The 17,320-nt window shown below is 40.1% G+C and overlaps 1 protein-coding gene across 1 annotated transcript in view; it reads left to right on the forward strand.

Annotated features, from left to right (window-relative positions):
* Positions 1-17,320, forward strand: part of SH3GL2 (SH3 domain containing GRB2 like 2, endophilin A1) — a 103,725-nt gene that overhangs the window by 65,302 nt on the left and 21,103 nt on the right. Inside the window, exon 2 of the mRNA XM_075411594.1 lies at positions 17,034-17,102. Within this exon, the coding sequence (XP_075267709.1) occupies positions 17,034-17,102 (69 nt within the window). The remainder of the gene's footprint in view (positions 1-17,033; positions 17,103-17,320) is intronic.

Raw genomic sequence — 17,320 nt, forward strand, 5'->3', positions numbered from 1 at the left:
TGGCTTTTGAAAAGTGCTGCTAAATTTGTATGTCAAGAATCTTCTCTTTTTGTAGCCTTTCATGTTATGTTGGCATAGGGTGGCTGGCATATGAGATTATCAGATCAAAATCAGAAGACAAAACATGACTGATTTGTAGATCCCATCACAGCTTATGCATACTTCAAGGAGAAGATATAAAGACGGTGTATTCTTCTGGGTATTACAATTTCACACAGCACCTAAGGAACTGGGACACAGAGAAAATGTTATTCACAGGTTCATGCATATTCATGACATGGCTTATTTATTGTCCGTCAATTTACAAAACTTCAAAGTGAGTGACATATTCAGCATAAATTAAATATGAAAAATGAGATATTGCAAAAGCCAGTATGACTTCTCTGTCTCCATACTCCCTAGCTTTGGTTCTAGATACTTTTCAACCACTAAAATCCTCATTTTTACATTGCCCTTAGCTAATAATGAAAGAGAGAAATACTAGCACTTACCTGTCTGCATTTATATATTTATTATAAATACACATATTTTTAAATTATTTTGAAAAAAACACAACTTCACCCATACTCGTATGTATCATAATGCCTGTATTAGGACGTCACTATGTCACCACATGATGAACAACTATACTGCAAATTTCACATCAAATTATTTTTGGCAATGTAGAAGCTCAAGACAAAAATAGTTCTGTACTCCTGAGAAGGAGGAACAAATTTTCCTTTTTTGGATGCTGTAATGCCATTATCCTGTAAAGCTAAGTATTAAGAATAACTCACCTAGGAAACAGGTGGCATACTGACATGGTACTTTCTAGCACTGGATTTTGTGTAAATAATTTCTGACCTTCAACATCTGCATTTAATTTAGAGGATTAAAAAGCTTTCATTTGGATATTTAGGATGGTCATAGTTAAAGTGTAGCTGTATTTTCACTCATTCCTGCTTTCCCACCTTCCATGTGCAATGGTATAAGTAATTCAGCATGACACTATGCTACTACTTTTTTAAATTCCTGCAGCCATGTTCAAGTCTAAGTTGCCCTTACTGTATCTTATCTAACAAAAGAGATGTGTTAAACAGGTTGAGTTCCATCTTTGCGGACTGTATTGGGAATCCAGATGTAGGTAGGTCACCTGGCTTTGTGTAGTGAAAACCTCTTCTGAGCAGAGTTGGAAGTAGCATTGTTCCAACTGGCAGCAGTATCCTGCCAGAATATGAAGGTCTGCTGGAGTCAGGGTACTTCTAGCCATAAAACAGGTGTTTTTGTAAAAGACTCCCTAGAGCAGGCAGAGCTTTTATGGGCTCTTATTAACCAATTAAAATGGTGCTTAAAGCAAAGAGACTAATGGCTTTAACTGTGGACTACAGTTGTTAAATGCTGATTGTATTATATTGTATCAAACAACAGCTGATAGATACTAAGGAAATGCAAAACCCTTGCAAGGATGACATTTCTTTAAAAGTTTCTCTTTTGAAATGTCTCATATTGGTGTTGCCTTTTGGGCTGGTATTTCCGCAGTCTGGTTAATACAATGTTATCAACTCCAGTTAATTTTTTGTTAACATAAGAGACACAAGAGCTCAAGGAAGAGGTATTTTAAGGATCAGTGGCTTATGAGGAGAACCTTGACATTGATAACACTAACTTAAAAAACGAGATTACGGATAAGCAGAATGCAGCATTTGTTACAGAATCATATAATGATTTAGGTTGGAAAAGACCCTTAAAGTAATTGAGTCCAACTGTTCACCTAACACTGCCAAGTCCCAATCATGTCCCTAAATGCCCTGTCTACATGTCTTTTAAATACCTCCAGGGATGGTGGCTCAGTTGCTTCCCTGGACATCTTGACAACTCTTTCAGTAAATAAATTTCTCCTAATATCCAATCTAAACCTCCCCTGGCACAACAGGAGGCCGAAAAGGCCTATTGTCCTATTGCTAGTTACTTGGGAGAAGAGGCCAACACTCACCTCGCTAACAACGTCTTTTCAGGCAGTTGTAGAGAGTGATAAACTCTCTGCTGAGCCTCCTCTTCTCCAGACTAAACAACCCCAGTTCCCTCAGCTGCTTCTCGTAGCACTTGTGCTCTAGACCCCTCACCAGTCTCGTTCTCTTCTTTGGACATGCTCCAGCAACTCAACGTCTTTCAAGTAGTGAAGAGCCCAAAACTGAACACAATATTCAAGGTGCAGCCTCACCAGTGCCGAGCACAGGGGCACGATCACCTCCCTACTCCTGCTGGCCACACTATTCCTGATACAAGCCAGGATGCCGTTGGCCTTCTTGGCCACCTGGGCACACTGCTGGCTCATGTTCAGCCAGCTGTCGACCAGCACCCCTAGGTCCTTTTCCACCAGCCAGCTTTCCAGCCACTCCTCCCCAAGCCTGCAGCGTTGCACGGTGTTGTTGTGACCGAATTGCAGGACCTGGCACTTGGCCTTGTTGAAACTCATGGAATTGGCCTCAGCCCATCCATCCAGCCTGTCCAGATCACAGCCTTCCTACCATCAAGCAGATCGACACTCCTGCCCAACTTGGTGTCATCTGAAAACTTATTTAGGGTGCTCTCGATCGCCTTGTCCAGATGATTGATACAGATATTAGCTTTGCCTGATGCTGGATCAATAAAGCCAGTGGGAATTTTTTGCCGATTTCTGTCATAAAAGGTAAGCTCTGGAATATTTGCTAAGAAGCAGATTTCGCTAACTTTCCACTAAGAAAATTTGTACTTTGCAAACATTGTAACTCCAAGATGTGATAGAAACTGGGATCCTAGCTAATTAATCGACCCAGCTACTGATGTGGTGTAGGAAATAATGTGTATATGCTGAAATCCGATCACAGGTGATTAAATGACTTGTCATGGGTCATGCTTAGTCAATGAGATACCTCCCTGGAAAAAAGCTGTAAAGCCGGTGGCATAATAGAGACCCATCCACGTATGAGCAGAAGTGGTGCTGGAAGGTGTCTGTAGGGGTACAGTACCAGTTGTAATACAGGTTCCCTTTTTTGCTGGTTTGCTAGAAGGCTGTGAGGATAAATGAGTTTAAAATATTTTTAAAACACTGTGAATGTGAGGCACCATCATAAACAGGTTATCAGTGAAAAGTCTGTGCTCCTCAAGAGTCTCAGTAACCTGCAGGTGGTACTGTGACGAATGCCAAGAGCTTCTGCGTGTCACTGAACGTTTTGTGCAGGCTAGTCTAGGATCTTCTCTAGATTGGAAGGTGCATTAAGATGGTTTAGGACTAACAAAGCATACTTATACATTTCAAGCTGACCACTTCTGTGTATAATTTCTGCCTGTATGTTGCCTTTGGAAAGTAATTCAAACACAGAGTTTTAAAGCAAGAAACAACAGTGTGGAAGATTTAGGATTTCTCAAGAATTACTTTTTACCTCAGACTGCATACACTGCCAAACAGCATCCAAGGCAGAGTAAGGCAGTGAAGTATTTAGTAGCATTTCTAGCTCTATCTGTCTTTTACAACCAGCTGCAGGCCTGAAGTGTGTGAAAGAATACAGAGCCCAACTTACTCTTTCTCCCACACCACCTCCCCAAGATAAATGTGCTTGGGTATAATGAAGACATTAGTGACATAGTTGTCCGCACAATGGACAGTAACTCTGGAACACATGGGTAGTTAGGCTGATTAGGCTCAGTAACTAATTACATCAAGAGGCTACTGCTGTATTTTATTTGTGGTTGTGGTGTTTCAATTTACACATTGGAAAATCTCACCTGGTCTGCATTTTTTATTATTTTTTCAGTTTTACACCACCACAGAATAACTTGTGGTAAATTTCATATTGAATATAAATGTTCTACTAAATTTAATTAGCAGATTGACATAAAGGATCATACATGCTTTAATATTGTATGCAGACTGCAAGATATTTACATCCTAAAATTCAGGACAAATTTTAGTACTTGCAGTATGGGAAATATGGGGAGGAAGGAGGGAAGATGAAATGTTATTTTCTCCTGTAGTGTAAGGTGATTGTCATTAGTTTATTTCAAATGGAAGAGAAATCCTGTGCATTTAAAAGCTTTTTTTTACATGTCCCTTACATCTTATTCTGTAAAGTACATGGATACCTTTTGATGAAATGTGGTACCTCTGGATAGAACCTGGCACAAAATAAATCAGCACCTGGAAACACAATTCAAATGTTTTTAAAAAAAACAGATGAAAGAAGAAGAGATGGGTTTTTCACTGACAGGGGCAGCACAGACCATACGTTAGGATTACTTGCGTTGTAAAGTGGAAGCAGATTTGTGTATGTTACACCAACTGAATATAGTATCGCCTTTATACTCTGCTTTCTTTGCTCTTTTCACATCCTCTCTCTCCTCCTGCCAGGCAGTACTCTTTTGCAGGTAGTAGCCTCCATGTGTTTTACAGAAGCTGGAAAATCCCTCTGCGTGTGGCAAGGACTGTATAGTGTGCCTTAGGTCAGCTATGTACTGCAAAATAGATTCAGTCCAGAGAACATAGGGGTCTGTGGGATGGCTGTGGATGTGCAGGCAAGCAGGGTCCGTGGAAGTGGGCCATAAGGGCTGCCTTTCCTAGTCTGTCAAAGACAGATGTGGTCTCTCTAAATGGGATGAGACAGGTTTAAACTATTGCTGTGAAACTGTACTTGACATGAATATGTGTTTCTTTCTAAACGGGCACTGTTAGGATGGCCCTTCACCTGCATTAACCTGATGAAAGAATTAGGTGGGGTTTTAGTACCAAGTAGTGTATTCCTATGCATACACTTCTGCACTCTAAGCTGTAAATATTACTCCCTTATGTAGCTATGTTTTTTTGTAGTGCGCTGTCTAAAAGGTGATTGCCCTTTTTCAGATGGGACATGCCTGTAGTGCCATTTAGGAAGGGCGAAATGTCAACATTGATAGTATTCATTTTATTTTTTGTGCAGGCTTCAGTATTTTGCAGAGTGAAGTTTATCTGTGAAAGTAGTTTACCCACACATGTATGTGCACATTGAAATCTGCCTTGCCTGTTTCATTTTCTGCATGGGCTAATGCAGTGCGAAGATACTTCCATTATGGATAGTGGACTTGCAGAAGACTTCCAGAGACTGGGGGCAAGGAGAGAGGTAACAATGGATGAACTTACAGAAGGCAACTCAGAAAAGCATCTGTTGTCACTTTTCATATTTTTCTATTAAACAAGAAATGTAAGCAGTTCCACTTTTGCATCTGCCTAATCTGTTTTTAAAATTCAAGGGCTGTAAATGAGCCTGCACAGCCAGGTCATGAAGACTTCATAATATTTTTAGGAAAAGTTAATGGAATCTAATGTCTTTATAAAACTGACCTTCTTGTTCATTGCAATAGTTTATTCTCAATTTAATTTTGTTAAAATTAAGGGGATGTAACCTGGCAAAAAGCAGCAACTGAATTTGCACATTAAGAGGAACATCGCTCTTCTCTTTTCTGTGAAACTTCAGGAATGTATGTGGGTTGATCCACTATGGCTCAGAGCTTCAGCTGCTGTGAAAGACTGAAAGACTGACTGTAAAAGACTGAAAGACTGTAAACATCTTGAGATATTCAAAGGTGTAAATATTTACAATTTTTGAGCTGGCCACAGGTCCTTTTACAAAGCCCCACTTTATTATTTTTTTTTCTATTTTCATCTGGATTCCATCATTCAAACAAATTGTGAGGTAACATTAGCAAAAAATGCCTGTTTCATTGTCACATCTCAAAAATCTCTGTATCCCTTCTGGTAATAAGACACTGTGGGCTTTGTAAATTAGGTAAAAACCTAGCGAAAAGTTTTCATTTCCCTTTGTCACAGGAGCCTTCTTAGAGCACCAGTATTTCAAATACTAGCTAGAACCACAGACACTTTATTACTGCATCTGAAGCAGAGTTTGTTGTGTTGATCCATCGTGTATTATGATCAGTCCTGACGGTGGTCTTAGGATTTCCAACTAAGTATCAGAGAGCAGTGGGCTCAACTCTGCTTTTGCATAAGGCAGATATGTTTCTGTAACTGGACTTCAGAGGTGCTGCTGGTGAGTTGCAGTAGTCTTCAGGTCAAGGCTGAGTCTTGACTCTCTTGTTTGTTTATGCAGGTTTTGTTTCCTTACGCTGTAAAATGTCCTTTGTCACTGGTAGCTGATACACACAGTGGTGAAAGGAGAAAAATTATCATCTTCAAATTTAAATATTGATCATCTTCAAATTTAAATATTTATCCCCTAGAACTATGGCTATGCATTCATTTTGGTAGGGAGGAGCTGCTCCTCCCTCCCCATCAGGGACTCTGGCAGAACCTGCTGGCTGACTTTGCTGCAGCTGCAAAAGCAAAGCTGCGTCTGCTCCTGGCTATTGCACTGTGCAGCATCAGGCTAAGTGGTGCTGTCATTTTTTTCTTATATCTGGATATGCCTCATCCAGTCCTAACTCATCCAGGCCCCTTTCTCTAATAATTTTTCATTTGCTTACATCTCAGAAGCATAAAAATGCACACCACTATTTCAATCAATCAAGGCCGTCACCCCAGAAATACCCAGAGCATTACTGTTGTATCTGTTGCTCCCTTACCTGTGATGACAGGCCAGTGCTTTGGCACATATTGTTCTTATACGGTGAGTGTGACATACAGGACACAAATTTAAGGAAAAAGCATTCAGCTTAATTTATGTAGTGCTTTTGTAAGAAAGCTAAAGCTTAAAGCAGATCTCAGCAATTTCTATCAAAGTGAAAGTGGTGGATAGCTTTGGGTTCCTCTGTATTTGGTTAATAAATTATCAATACTGCCAACAGCTCAAGAAAATATACAGATAGTTTGGACTGGCACTTTGTTGTGCCATACAGACTTCAACCTTTTAGACACCGTGGTATTAGGAACACCAGAAATAAAATGTACATCAGTACCAGCAACAGTTTATAGACATGCATTCCCTCCCAAACTCCCTTCAACGTCTTGTGTTTGCCAGATAACAATAATTCAGTGACAGATTCCAGCAAATGCACTTTCTAATGTAGAAGGGATGAGTTCACACTAGCACAGTTTGTACAGCTGTTAAATCTATGAATCATATTTAAGCCATGTATTGTTCCTTTGGCCTCTAGCAACTTCTGAATGTTCCCGGCATTCTCACATTTCCAGATGTTAAGGACTAGGCTGACCTTCACCTAGCAGAAGGCATGTAGACTGGTGTACATTATGCTTTAAATGGCATTCAATTGCTGTAAATTTCTTATGCTGTTATTTTGCCCAATTTATGTCCTATTTACTTCTGCTAAACTTCAATTCATTCCTGTACTGAAAGAAATTACAACACCCCTAAAGCTTTAATACTCTAAAAATGAGTAGTTGATTTGCCTAACGGAGTCCCGTGTAGTACAGTCTGCTTTAGCAATCAACAGTACATTGTTGCATCACTGCTTGCATAATGCTGATCAGATATTTGGACTCTGTGTTTCGTAGAGATCTTAGCAAGGTGTAGGCTGTGCCCTAGCGCTCTTCACCTGCTGTGCCCACATGTGGAATACTCTAGTGTTTTTCAAAGTTGATGTTTAGTGCATGTAAGTTAGATGGATCAGTAGCCAAGATCGAATGTTTTTCTTCATGAGAAGTGAATGTGAACTCTGCCTCTCAGCTGCCAACTTGAACCACTGCTGCAGGAAACACAGTTTTGTGCTGAAACAGAGGAGGTGGGCTCAAGCAGTCCGGTGATGTGGTTTAAGAAACCGTGGGACAGTTTAAGCCCCCTGTCACCTGTTGGGTCTGCTATGTGGTGAGGTGTGCACGTGCCAAATGAAGCAGTGGGAAAGAAAGGATCATTGTTTCTGCTGAACTTAGAAGCTATGTGGACAGAGCAAATATGTGTTAATGTATGTAGTTGAGATAAGATGGATCATGATCCATAAGCATGCGGTACCTGGGCTCCATATTAGGATGCTAGCTGGATGGATACGTGCTTTGTGTTCTTTTTCCTTCTTTTTGGCTCTGTGTTGTCGTGCACCTCTGTGTGTGGTTTTAAGATCCACAGCTCACCTGCCTGAAAGTGCAGCAACAAAATTTAAAGCTGCAACTCTGTCTACCCAGAGGAAGCGTCTTCCCCTTAAAGCTGTATTAAAATTGCTTTGGAGACGTGACAGAAGTATGAAAATTCAAATGTATGTGCAATTTCATGGTTTGCACTCTCCTCCTCAAGTACACAAACATTATTTCTTTATGGTAAAAGAGCATGGCAGGTCAGCTGGTGCTGCGCACCTCTCTAGGCAAGAAATCTGAGAACGCCCAGAACTCTTACTGTTCTTTTATGAGCTTTGCCCCTCCTTCAAAGTTTCTTTGTCCTCATCCAGCTGAGTGAGACACTATCATTGAAGAAATGCTCAGGCAGCTACCAAATTTTTTGGCACTCTGGGAAACAGAGCACAGATGTCCTCTTTCTCTGTGGCAGTGCAGTGTAGGGCAGGGCTCCCACTAGTGCCGTGCGGAGAACTCGTAAGCATTGTAGGTCTCAATCCAGATCCCTTTGCACAGGAGTAAAAAAACGTGTGAGCATTTTATTGCCCACAGGTCCACTAAAGGGACTGAGTGATGGTACTGCTGTCATCTGAAATAGAAGTACCATGGAGGAATAGACAGGAGTAGATTCTCTGCTCCTTTTCTCTACTGCAAAAAAAAAGCAGAGATTGGCTCATCTTCTAGCTAACACAGCCACCTTTTTAGTGCCAGTTTCTTCTCCCTTTCTCATACTGGTGGCCTGCTGGGGACAAAGTGTGTTAAAAAGCACGGAATGTTCTGACTGTCCTCGGCTCTCTGGCAGCTTTTGAGCTTTTGCCATCTTTTCTTTGCCAGCTCCTGAGGCCACTCTAAATTGCAAAGGTGCTGGGAGTTGTGACTGGGTTTCTGGCTGAACTTAAACTTTGCAGAGAACCAACCTCCTAAAGCATGTGTTTGGTATATACGCAAAACTTCAGTAATAAGTTTAAATGTCTGAAATGGATTCTCTTGGTTATCATCAATGCACCGCAGCGTCTCAGCTGTCAGCACACCTCTGTCACTGGAATGCGGAATACTGATTTAAATTTTTATCTGCCGTAGGGTAGTGCTTATCTCATCTGTCACAGCGGGTGCCTCTTCAGGGACCTTCCGTACAGAGATACAGCACAGGACACCGCTACACCAGCACTTCCCCAGCAGTTCTTCCCCTGTTCTCACCCTGTTTAATTTTACTTAGCAGTGGACAGCCTCCAATGTAATGCAGTGGCATTGCAGCAGAGGCTCTGCGGTAACTCCTGTCAGTGCAGAAGCTTGCGGCATACTTTCAGATTGTGCGCTAGTGCTGAATGTGCATCATCCCCACTGTGATGCTGGAGTTGCAGGAGTTCTGCAGTGTAGTCCTTCCTAGCAGTCAGAAAGCAAAATGCTAGATCGAGACTGGTCGAAGAAAGGGTCGATTCAGACACCCTCTTCCCACTCCTGTGACAGTTTTAGCTGAAAATGAGAAAAAAAAAGGCAAATTGAGGGTTGATTCTAGGAGTGAGGAGTAAGGACACAGGACAGGTTTGCAATGCGTATTTCTTACACTGCAACAATGCTGGAGGTTGTGATCCTGATATCTTTTTATCCTTCCTGGGGAGAAATAGTTCCACTGAGCCACTTTGCTTTTGCTCCAGACTATCACTGGCGTTACTGAAAATCCTATCTCATGAAGAATTTCCTTCATGACTTGACAAGCTTTAGCAATGGCTTGTTTGTAGCATTGCTATTCAATGTGTCTCATGTATGTCACATCTATAGCCAAGTTCCCTGGCTTTCTGAGCTGCCTTCAGACTGTTAGTGGAGCTCTTAACAGGCCTGTGGGCCCTACTACTAGCAGCTGCGATGACTCTCCTGATGGCAGGTGCAAATGAATGCTCACAATTTTCCTGTGTGGTAGGCAAGTGTATTCCTTCATTTTGCCAAAGAGAAAGCAAAGTTTGAATGGCTTAATCAAACTCTTGGTGCAAAGAGTAGATAAACAATGAAGTTCCCTGGAGATTCTTGGATCTCTCATTTTTTCCCTTTTGCCTTTTACACTGTCTTCATGATCTCTTACAGCTTCTGTGGTAGCAGTGGAGTCACGGTGCTCCTCAGTTCTGCAAGGGAAGGATCTTCTGATGATGAGCTCCAGCTGGCATTGTTGACTGCCCTTGTAGCTGTCTCAGCTGAAGAAGAGAGATTAATTAATGAAATGTAAATGGGCATTACCATATCTTAAACGTATGTTAAGCTCGGATCCTAATTTTTTTTCACTACTGAAGTGGCTTGTTCTACATTCTCATGCCATATCCTATTGACTGTCACTATTTTGCACAAGGTGTTTATAAATTATGAGATAAATAGGATAAAATGCAAAGATTTATAAATGCAAGGAAGAGGGTGATAAGCTTTCCTGTCTTCTGAAATCTTTTATGTTTCATGAGAGTGTGGGTTTTGCTCAGTTTCTCTAACAAATGAGTACAATGTAAGTGTTAGGCTAATCAGACACTTCTGGCTTCTGGTGAGATTTATCACATCTGTTGAGTTTCTTGAAGCGTTCCGAGACTAATGATATTGGATCATTTGGGTTGTGAATCAGGACTTCTCTCATCTAGATGCCTGTTCCGGAAAAGCTTGAGCAAGATAACTCTACCTCAGCTGAAATCACATGTTAATTTCCTTGCCAGTACAGGATGAGGTGCTGTGAACCAACACTGATGTTTTCTACAGCCTCTTAATCTTTCTGAAGATAAGCTATCTTCAGACTAATCCAGAAAAGGTCCTTCTTTTCTTTTATATTCTGATGTCAATTAGAGAAGGAGGAGAAGTCTGAAATACAGCCAATTTACCTGTGCTTTTGAGGTGATTTTTTTCTTTTAGTCCCTATTCTAATTTACCTGAAATCACCAGAAAATCTCCTCTCTTGCTTCCTGTTATTGCTGAGTGCAATTTGCCACAAGGAAGTATGCTTCATTATCTGCAGAGAACCAGGACCATGACCATAAATTTGAATTGCAGATGTCACCTGTTTTCTGTGATAACAAATTCTGATACCATAAACAGACAGAAGAATAAGCCTGCAAGTGGCCCTTTTGTCTTATTCTAGCATGTGAAGTGACAGAGAATAAAAAAATAGATAATCTTGATTAGAGACTGTGCTTTTTATAGATGTTCTTTTTCAAATTTTTTGTCCTTCTGAAAAGCCTACAGTGTTGGCAAAGCTTCAGCATGTGTACACAGACTTCTTCCTGTTAAAATGACAGGCTCCTTCCCATTAAAATGTGTGTTTCTCACTACTTTCTTTTGCATGTCAGCTATGTCTTCCTTGTGTTTGCAAAGCTACCAAAGCATCACAGAATTTTAGGGCCTGTATAAATACCTTTCACAACCCTGAAGATACTTCTGTTACTGTGCTTCCAGAACACGAACCCTTACAGTGGCAGGCAAAAGTCAAAACAGCAAAAACTGCATGGAAGAACTATAGAAACCTGTGGAACAGATACTAAGCAAGCAGGGTGGCTTGTGTTTAACAAGCATGACTACAGAGAGTGTTACTTCTTTCAATCATGAGTTTGTAAGCTCCGTTCATTACTGTTTCCTGTAGCTTTCATATTAATAAAATTTTTGTTCCTACCGTCCCATCAACTGTGAGGCAATTTGATAGGACTGTCATGTCAACAGCCTGCCTTTTAGGGATAGAGAAGTTATGCCATAGAAACAGAACTATGTGGTAGATAGGAAACATTGCAGAAGGATGATCTCCAAAATATCCGAAGGGGAAAACCAGTCTAGGATGGTGGTAATAATAAAATGTGTAAAGAAGTAGATCGGAGTTTGCTGTATGCTTTGAGTAAAAATGTTGCTGTGCTCTGTATTTGGAGCTATGAATGGATGCCTTAAAGAGACTTAGTTTTTAAGTCTTACTGTGGTGTTACTGCTTTGCAGACAGGTTATTCAATATGCATCATAGGCAAAGGCAATATATTGTGGTGGTAATCTATTCAGAGCTGGTTTTCTACTCCTGTATAGAAGCAAAGCTGCCTCGTATACATGCTGCCAAACTAGTATTTCATGAAATTAATAGAGCTGCAGGCTCAGGTAACTTCTATTGTGGTTTAATACTGATGTTGCTGCGTTTTTGAGTTTGGGTAGTGGCATAGCATACTGTGCAAGGCATTCTGGTACCAGTTGTTCGAACTGCGGATTGTTCGCAAGTCACTCCGGTATGAAGTCGTATCATAATACTGAAGAATGTAATTCTCATGGAATAGCTATCTAATGCACATTTGATTTATATTAAGATCTTGAGAGTAGTGAGAGATGATTACGTCAGGTTCATCTTGTCGTTAGTTAGGGGACTGCTGCATGAGATATTGTAGAAGTGATTATCAGTGTATTGTATAACAGGCAACTGGAATTCTCAGCATATTCATAGTGACTGCACAAGCATCTTTTAGTCCTGTGCGACATGCGACATCGTGACACAGCAACACAAAAAAAAAGAGGTTAATTGCACAACTATATGAAAAATGGAACAAATGGCTCCATAACTAAGACCAAATCACACTCCTATCACTATGGCCCGTATTCTAGATCCTGTCAACGTTTAAAAAAAAAAAGGCCAAAATGGCCTTTTTAGCATTATATGCCAGGAAAACAAAGAAGTTTATTTTTTCCCCAAGGTGTAGGATTCATGCCACTTTTGTTGTCCCTACTGAAACCATTCCAACCAGTAGATACTAAGCTGATATTCTGCCTGAGTGGAAGTTGGATCTTTATAGAACTGGAATTTGGTCTAAAGCATACAGCACTTGTTTTCAGTCATAAAATATGGAGATCCTGACTGTAAAACATGGCACTGTTAGGTGTAGAAAAGATCTGTATACTTTTCATGCACAAAAATGTTTTTTGTGACATCTTTTCTCCCACACAAAAAATGTGTGTTGAAACTGTTATTTTTCATAAAAGTATATTTAAATGATAATTTTATTGTAAAGGCTATTTGGAGGCAAGATGGAATAGGTAATCAACGTTAGAAAGAGATGGCACAGTCACAGAATGATTAAATAATGTTGGCTGTGGTATCATGTTAAATCTTGATTCTTCCATATGACTGGACTAGAAGTAGATGTAGTATTACCATTTTTGAAGACAACTTAAAGGGCCTAATTTTCATTCTGTTGGAAGGCAAGAACTAGAATGTTGAAACCTTGGCTCAGATGACATGCCAAAGAAGACTCTTGTTTTCTGGCTAGCTGTAGCTGTTAGCTGGTGATATTTCTGACTGCTTCTGAATCTTTTGCACAAGATCAGATCCTCAGCTGATGTAACCTGGCATAGCTTCATGACCTATGGTAATAAAATCTGACAATCTTAGAGAATGGTGGAGCGGTAGCCTTAACAAAATGTTTTAACAGTTGATTTGGAGGATGGATATAAACAGGCTGAAGAAATGTCTAAATTTAGTCAATGCAGTGATGATACAGATGTGGGCTCTGTTGCAAATACTAAGGCTGCCTTTCTCAGGCCCACTGCTCCTACCTGACCGCTTTAGATTATGACCTTGCAAAGGGGACTTAATATGCTCTTGTGAGTGGATTTCCCCCTTCTGCCCTAAGACACAAGAACTTTTGAGGGTTTAATTTTTAATTTTTTTTGTCTTAAATTTAAATGCTTAATTTGAATTCTCATCTCTGACTGCTGAGTGGCTGTGGCCTTCAAGAAAAAAAACAGTGTTTCAATTTTGAAGTACGACTTTTGTTTAGCTGCTTCTTTCTTTTGGTCTGTCAGTGCTTTTGCAAAGCAGATTTTTGTCTGGATAATGAAGTTACTTCCTTGAGAGCCTATGATGTTAACTATCCTGAAAGAAGAGTCACCGAGCTCCGGAAGGTCTGAATACTTCACAGCTCATCTCTCTTCTTTGATTCACCTCTGTTGTCTGTAACAGTACTTGACCCTCAGCTTTACAAATTAGTTTTCTGCTTGGTACATAGTTTTGTTAGTCACCTTAAATGAGTGACTCCTGATGGTGATTGTGAGGCTAATATTGACAAAGCGACCAGAAATGGAAAGCTTGCTTAGAAGAGAGGGATGAGCTGCCTTTTTGACTTAGAGTGACCAATCCGTCAGACTGCAGAGGTTCACTACTAGCAGTGTCATGCATTCCTCACCTAAGATAATGATGAAGGGAAGGAGCAATTGCTGTGGTTCGTAGATGTGAGATGTGAGATGGGGGTCTGTGGGGATGATAAGCCATGCCTTTGCAAATCCTCATCAACTATGAAAATATCTCAAAGTGGTGAAGAGTAAAGCTACAGCTAAAAAGGGCTGGAACATTAATTAGCTTTGGATACTTTGTATCCTTTGAGTTGAACTTCAGTTATTCAAAATCTGTTTTTAATATCTAAGTACTAGCGTATTTGCATAGTGTTGTTTTCAGGGATTTGAAATCTTTGTGGTAGAAAGCTTCTGTGCACATTTTGCCGTATCATCTGTAGTAGATGATCATTTGCAGAAGATTCATTCATGGATCGATGAAGAAAGCTTCTGGTCTTTTATGCCAGCTTTGTTACCATTTTTCACAGAAACTGCAAATGAATAGCACCTTTTAGGACATTGAATCTATCCCTTCTCCACTGCAGTATTGTTTCTAACAGCACTGAGTTTGAAATCTATGATTTTTTGTAGCAATTCATTAATCTCTATAAGGCACAAGTTTAGTAATACCTACCACACAGACTCCTCTGTATTCAGAATAATGACAAGAAAATGTCTCCATGGATTCGCACATCTCTTCTGTGTAGGGAAGAAGGGATAACTGAAGTTCTTTGTTTTTTTCAGGAGGTTTCCTAATATTGGTGTATCATTAATACACCATTTTGGGTACTAATTTGCAAGGAGCTGACAGAAAACAAACAGAGCTGGTAGCCATTTCCTATTGCACAGATAATTATAGCCTACATTAATAAGTACTTGGCTGTGCTGCACTGGCAGCTTTGTTGAAGTGAATGGGAGTGAATTTGAAATTAATCAAGTGTCTGGATTTTATTAATGGCATGTGAGTAATTGACTGTGGGTCTTCCTCCTCTTTGTACTGAAAGAAAGCTATGAAAGATAAATACACTGGTTGAAACCAAGAGGAAAAAAGTGCTGTTTTTCTTCTCTTTCTCCTTGTTTGTTGCAGGAGTCACTTCACTGACATCAGTGGTTATACTTAGTTAGAACTGTCTGAAGATGATTCAGAGGCACATAGGAAAGTCTGTAAAATTAAATGGTGTTCAGTACAAAGAGCTAAAAATGCACAGAAAACAGAAAGTCATATGTCTGATGAATTTCTTATGACAAATACCAGCCCAGTTTTCACTGGATCATTATGACAAATACCAGCCCAGTACATTCACTGGATCATATGCACCTGACTTAGTTGTGGAGTTACACCACCAAAACACTTCGTGACTGACAATGCAATTGCTAAAATGCATTTTGAATGGTGCTGTGTAACAGTTACCATTCAAATCTGTTACAGTCACTTTTACTGACAGTAAAGGGAAACTTATTTCAATGTGTTCCACTGAGAAATAGTAGCACAAAATCTTTTTCCAATTAGTTTTCAAATTGAGTATTTTCTAAAGAGCCAGATTATTTGCTAAAGGCATGACACAAAAGTTCCTTTTCATTCTTTCTAATAGGTCTGTCAACTGTGAACCTCTCATGGTTTAACCCATCAGCCAACAACTAGGACCACGCAGCTGCTTACTCACTCCTCCCACCACAATGGGGTGGAGAGGAGAATCGGAAAAAGTAAAACTTGTGGGTTGAGATAAAGACAGTTTAATAAGACAACAAAGGAAATACTACTACTACTTCTACCACTACTACTACTGGATATGTAAAACAAGCTATACACAACACAGTTTCTTCTCACTACCAGATGTCTGAGTCACAGCCAGTCCCCAGGCAGCAATCATGGCACACAGAACTCTCAGATTTCACAAATTCCACAGAACTCCTGAAAAAAAGGCAAAACTCATGGAAAAGTTCACACTGCCGGAAAAAGAGGAATCATGGAACAGAGGATTCCTGCCCACCGGCCAACCCCCATTGATAAACTGAGCATGGTGTCTATGGTATGGAATGTTTCCATTGGCCAGCTTGGCTGTCTGTCTGGCTGTGCTCCCTCCCAGCTCAAGCACACCTACTCAGTAGCTGAATATGATAGACTGGGAAAAGTTGTTGATTTCATAGCAACAACTGAAAACATCAGTGTTATCAACACTCTTCTCATACTAAATACAAAATACAGCAGCTACTGGGAGGAAAATTAACCCAGCTGAAACCAAGACAGAACCTTAAGCTCTTGCATGGTGTGAGTGTAGGGTTTTTGTATCTATCTGTCACTTTTAGTTGTAAACTTGATTTTTAATGGTGAATATCTGGTTGTGGCTGGAGTCAGTATGTTTCTGAGAGTTCTCAGGTGTGGGTGCCTTTTGCCTTCCGGGTGCCTAGAGTCAGGCCTTGGGCGCTTCTCTTTGCTCTGTGCTTAGACATGTTTATTAGCCTTGGTGTTGCATTGATACACCCTGGACAAAGCAGCTGGGGCCATTTTTCAGCTCCGATGAGAAATTTTTTAGTGCCTGGGTTACTTCCCCAGTTCGTTCTATCAGGTCACCCCATTTTTCATCTGCACACACAACCGTGGATATTGATGTCTGCTGAATACGGTTCTGTCATTGTTGATTAATCGCTTGATAAGTTCCAGGATACAGACATTCATTCAACAGAGAAATAGAGGTGTGGTCTTGCAAAGACATGATAGTATGTACTTCTGACACCAGCAGAAGATTGGGTAATATATTTTTTTTTTATTGTTTAACTTAAAGTGTGTTTGAAATAAGTTTTTCAGAAAGAATAATATATCTGAATGGTGTACCAACTTACAGGAAAAAAAAAACATTTCCCTGGGAAAACATGGTGGCTAGACTTTTTCAGTTATTGCTGAATCTATTTGTTGTTCTTTTTTTAACTGCAGAAAGTGAGTGAAAAAGTAGGAGGTGCAGAAGGAACCAAGCTAGATGATGACTTCAAAGAAATGGAAAGGGTAAGTCTGAATACAGAAGCCTATATTCGTTATTACCATTCATTTTTCCTTACTAGGACAGGAATTTCAAAGCTTTTGTCCCTGACTCACTCAAACAGTTTAGAAAGCCTTAACTTTTATTCAGCAAGACTGAGCTTTCCATTTGTTATTTCTTTCCGTTTTGTAACGAAGGCATATGTAATGTATGGCACTATTTATAATGCAAATACTTCATTCAG

This window comes from Opisthocomus hoazin, chromosome Z (assembly GCF_030867145.1).
Source record: "Opisthocomus hoazin isolate bOpiHoa1 chromosome Z, bOpiHoa1.hap1, whole genome shotgun sequence".
In the NCBI taxonomy this organism is placed as follows: domain Eukaryota; kingdom Metazoa; phylum Chordata; class Aves; order Opisthocomiformes; family Opisthocomidae; genus Opisthocomus; species Opisthocomus hoazin.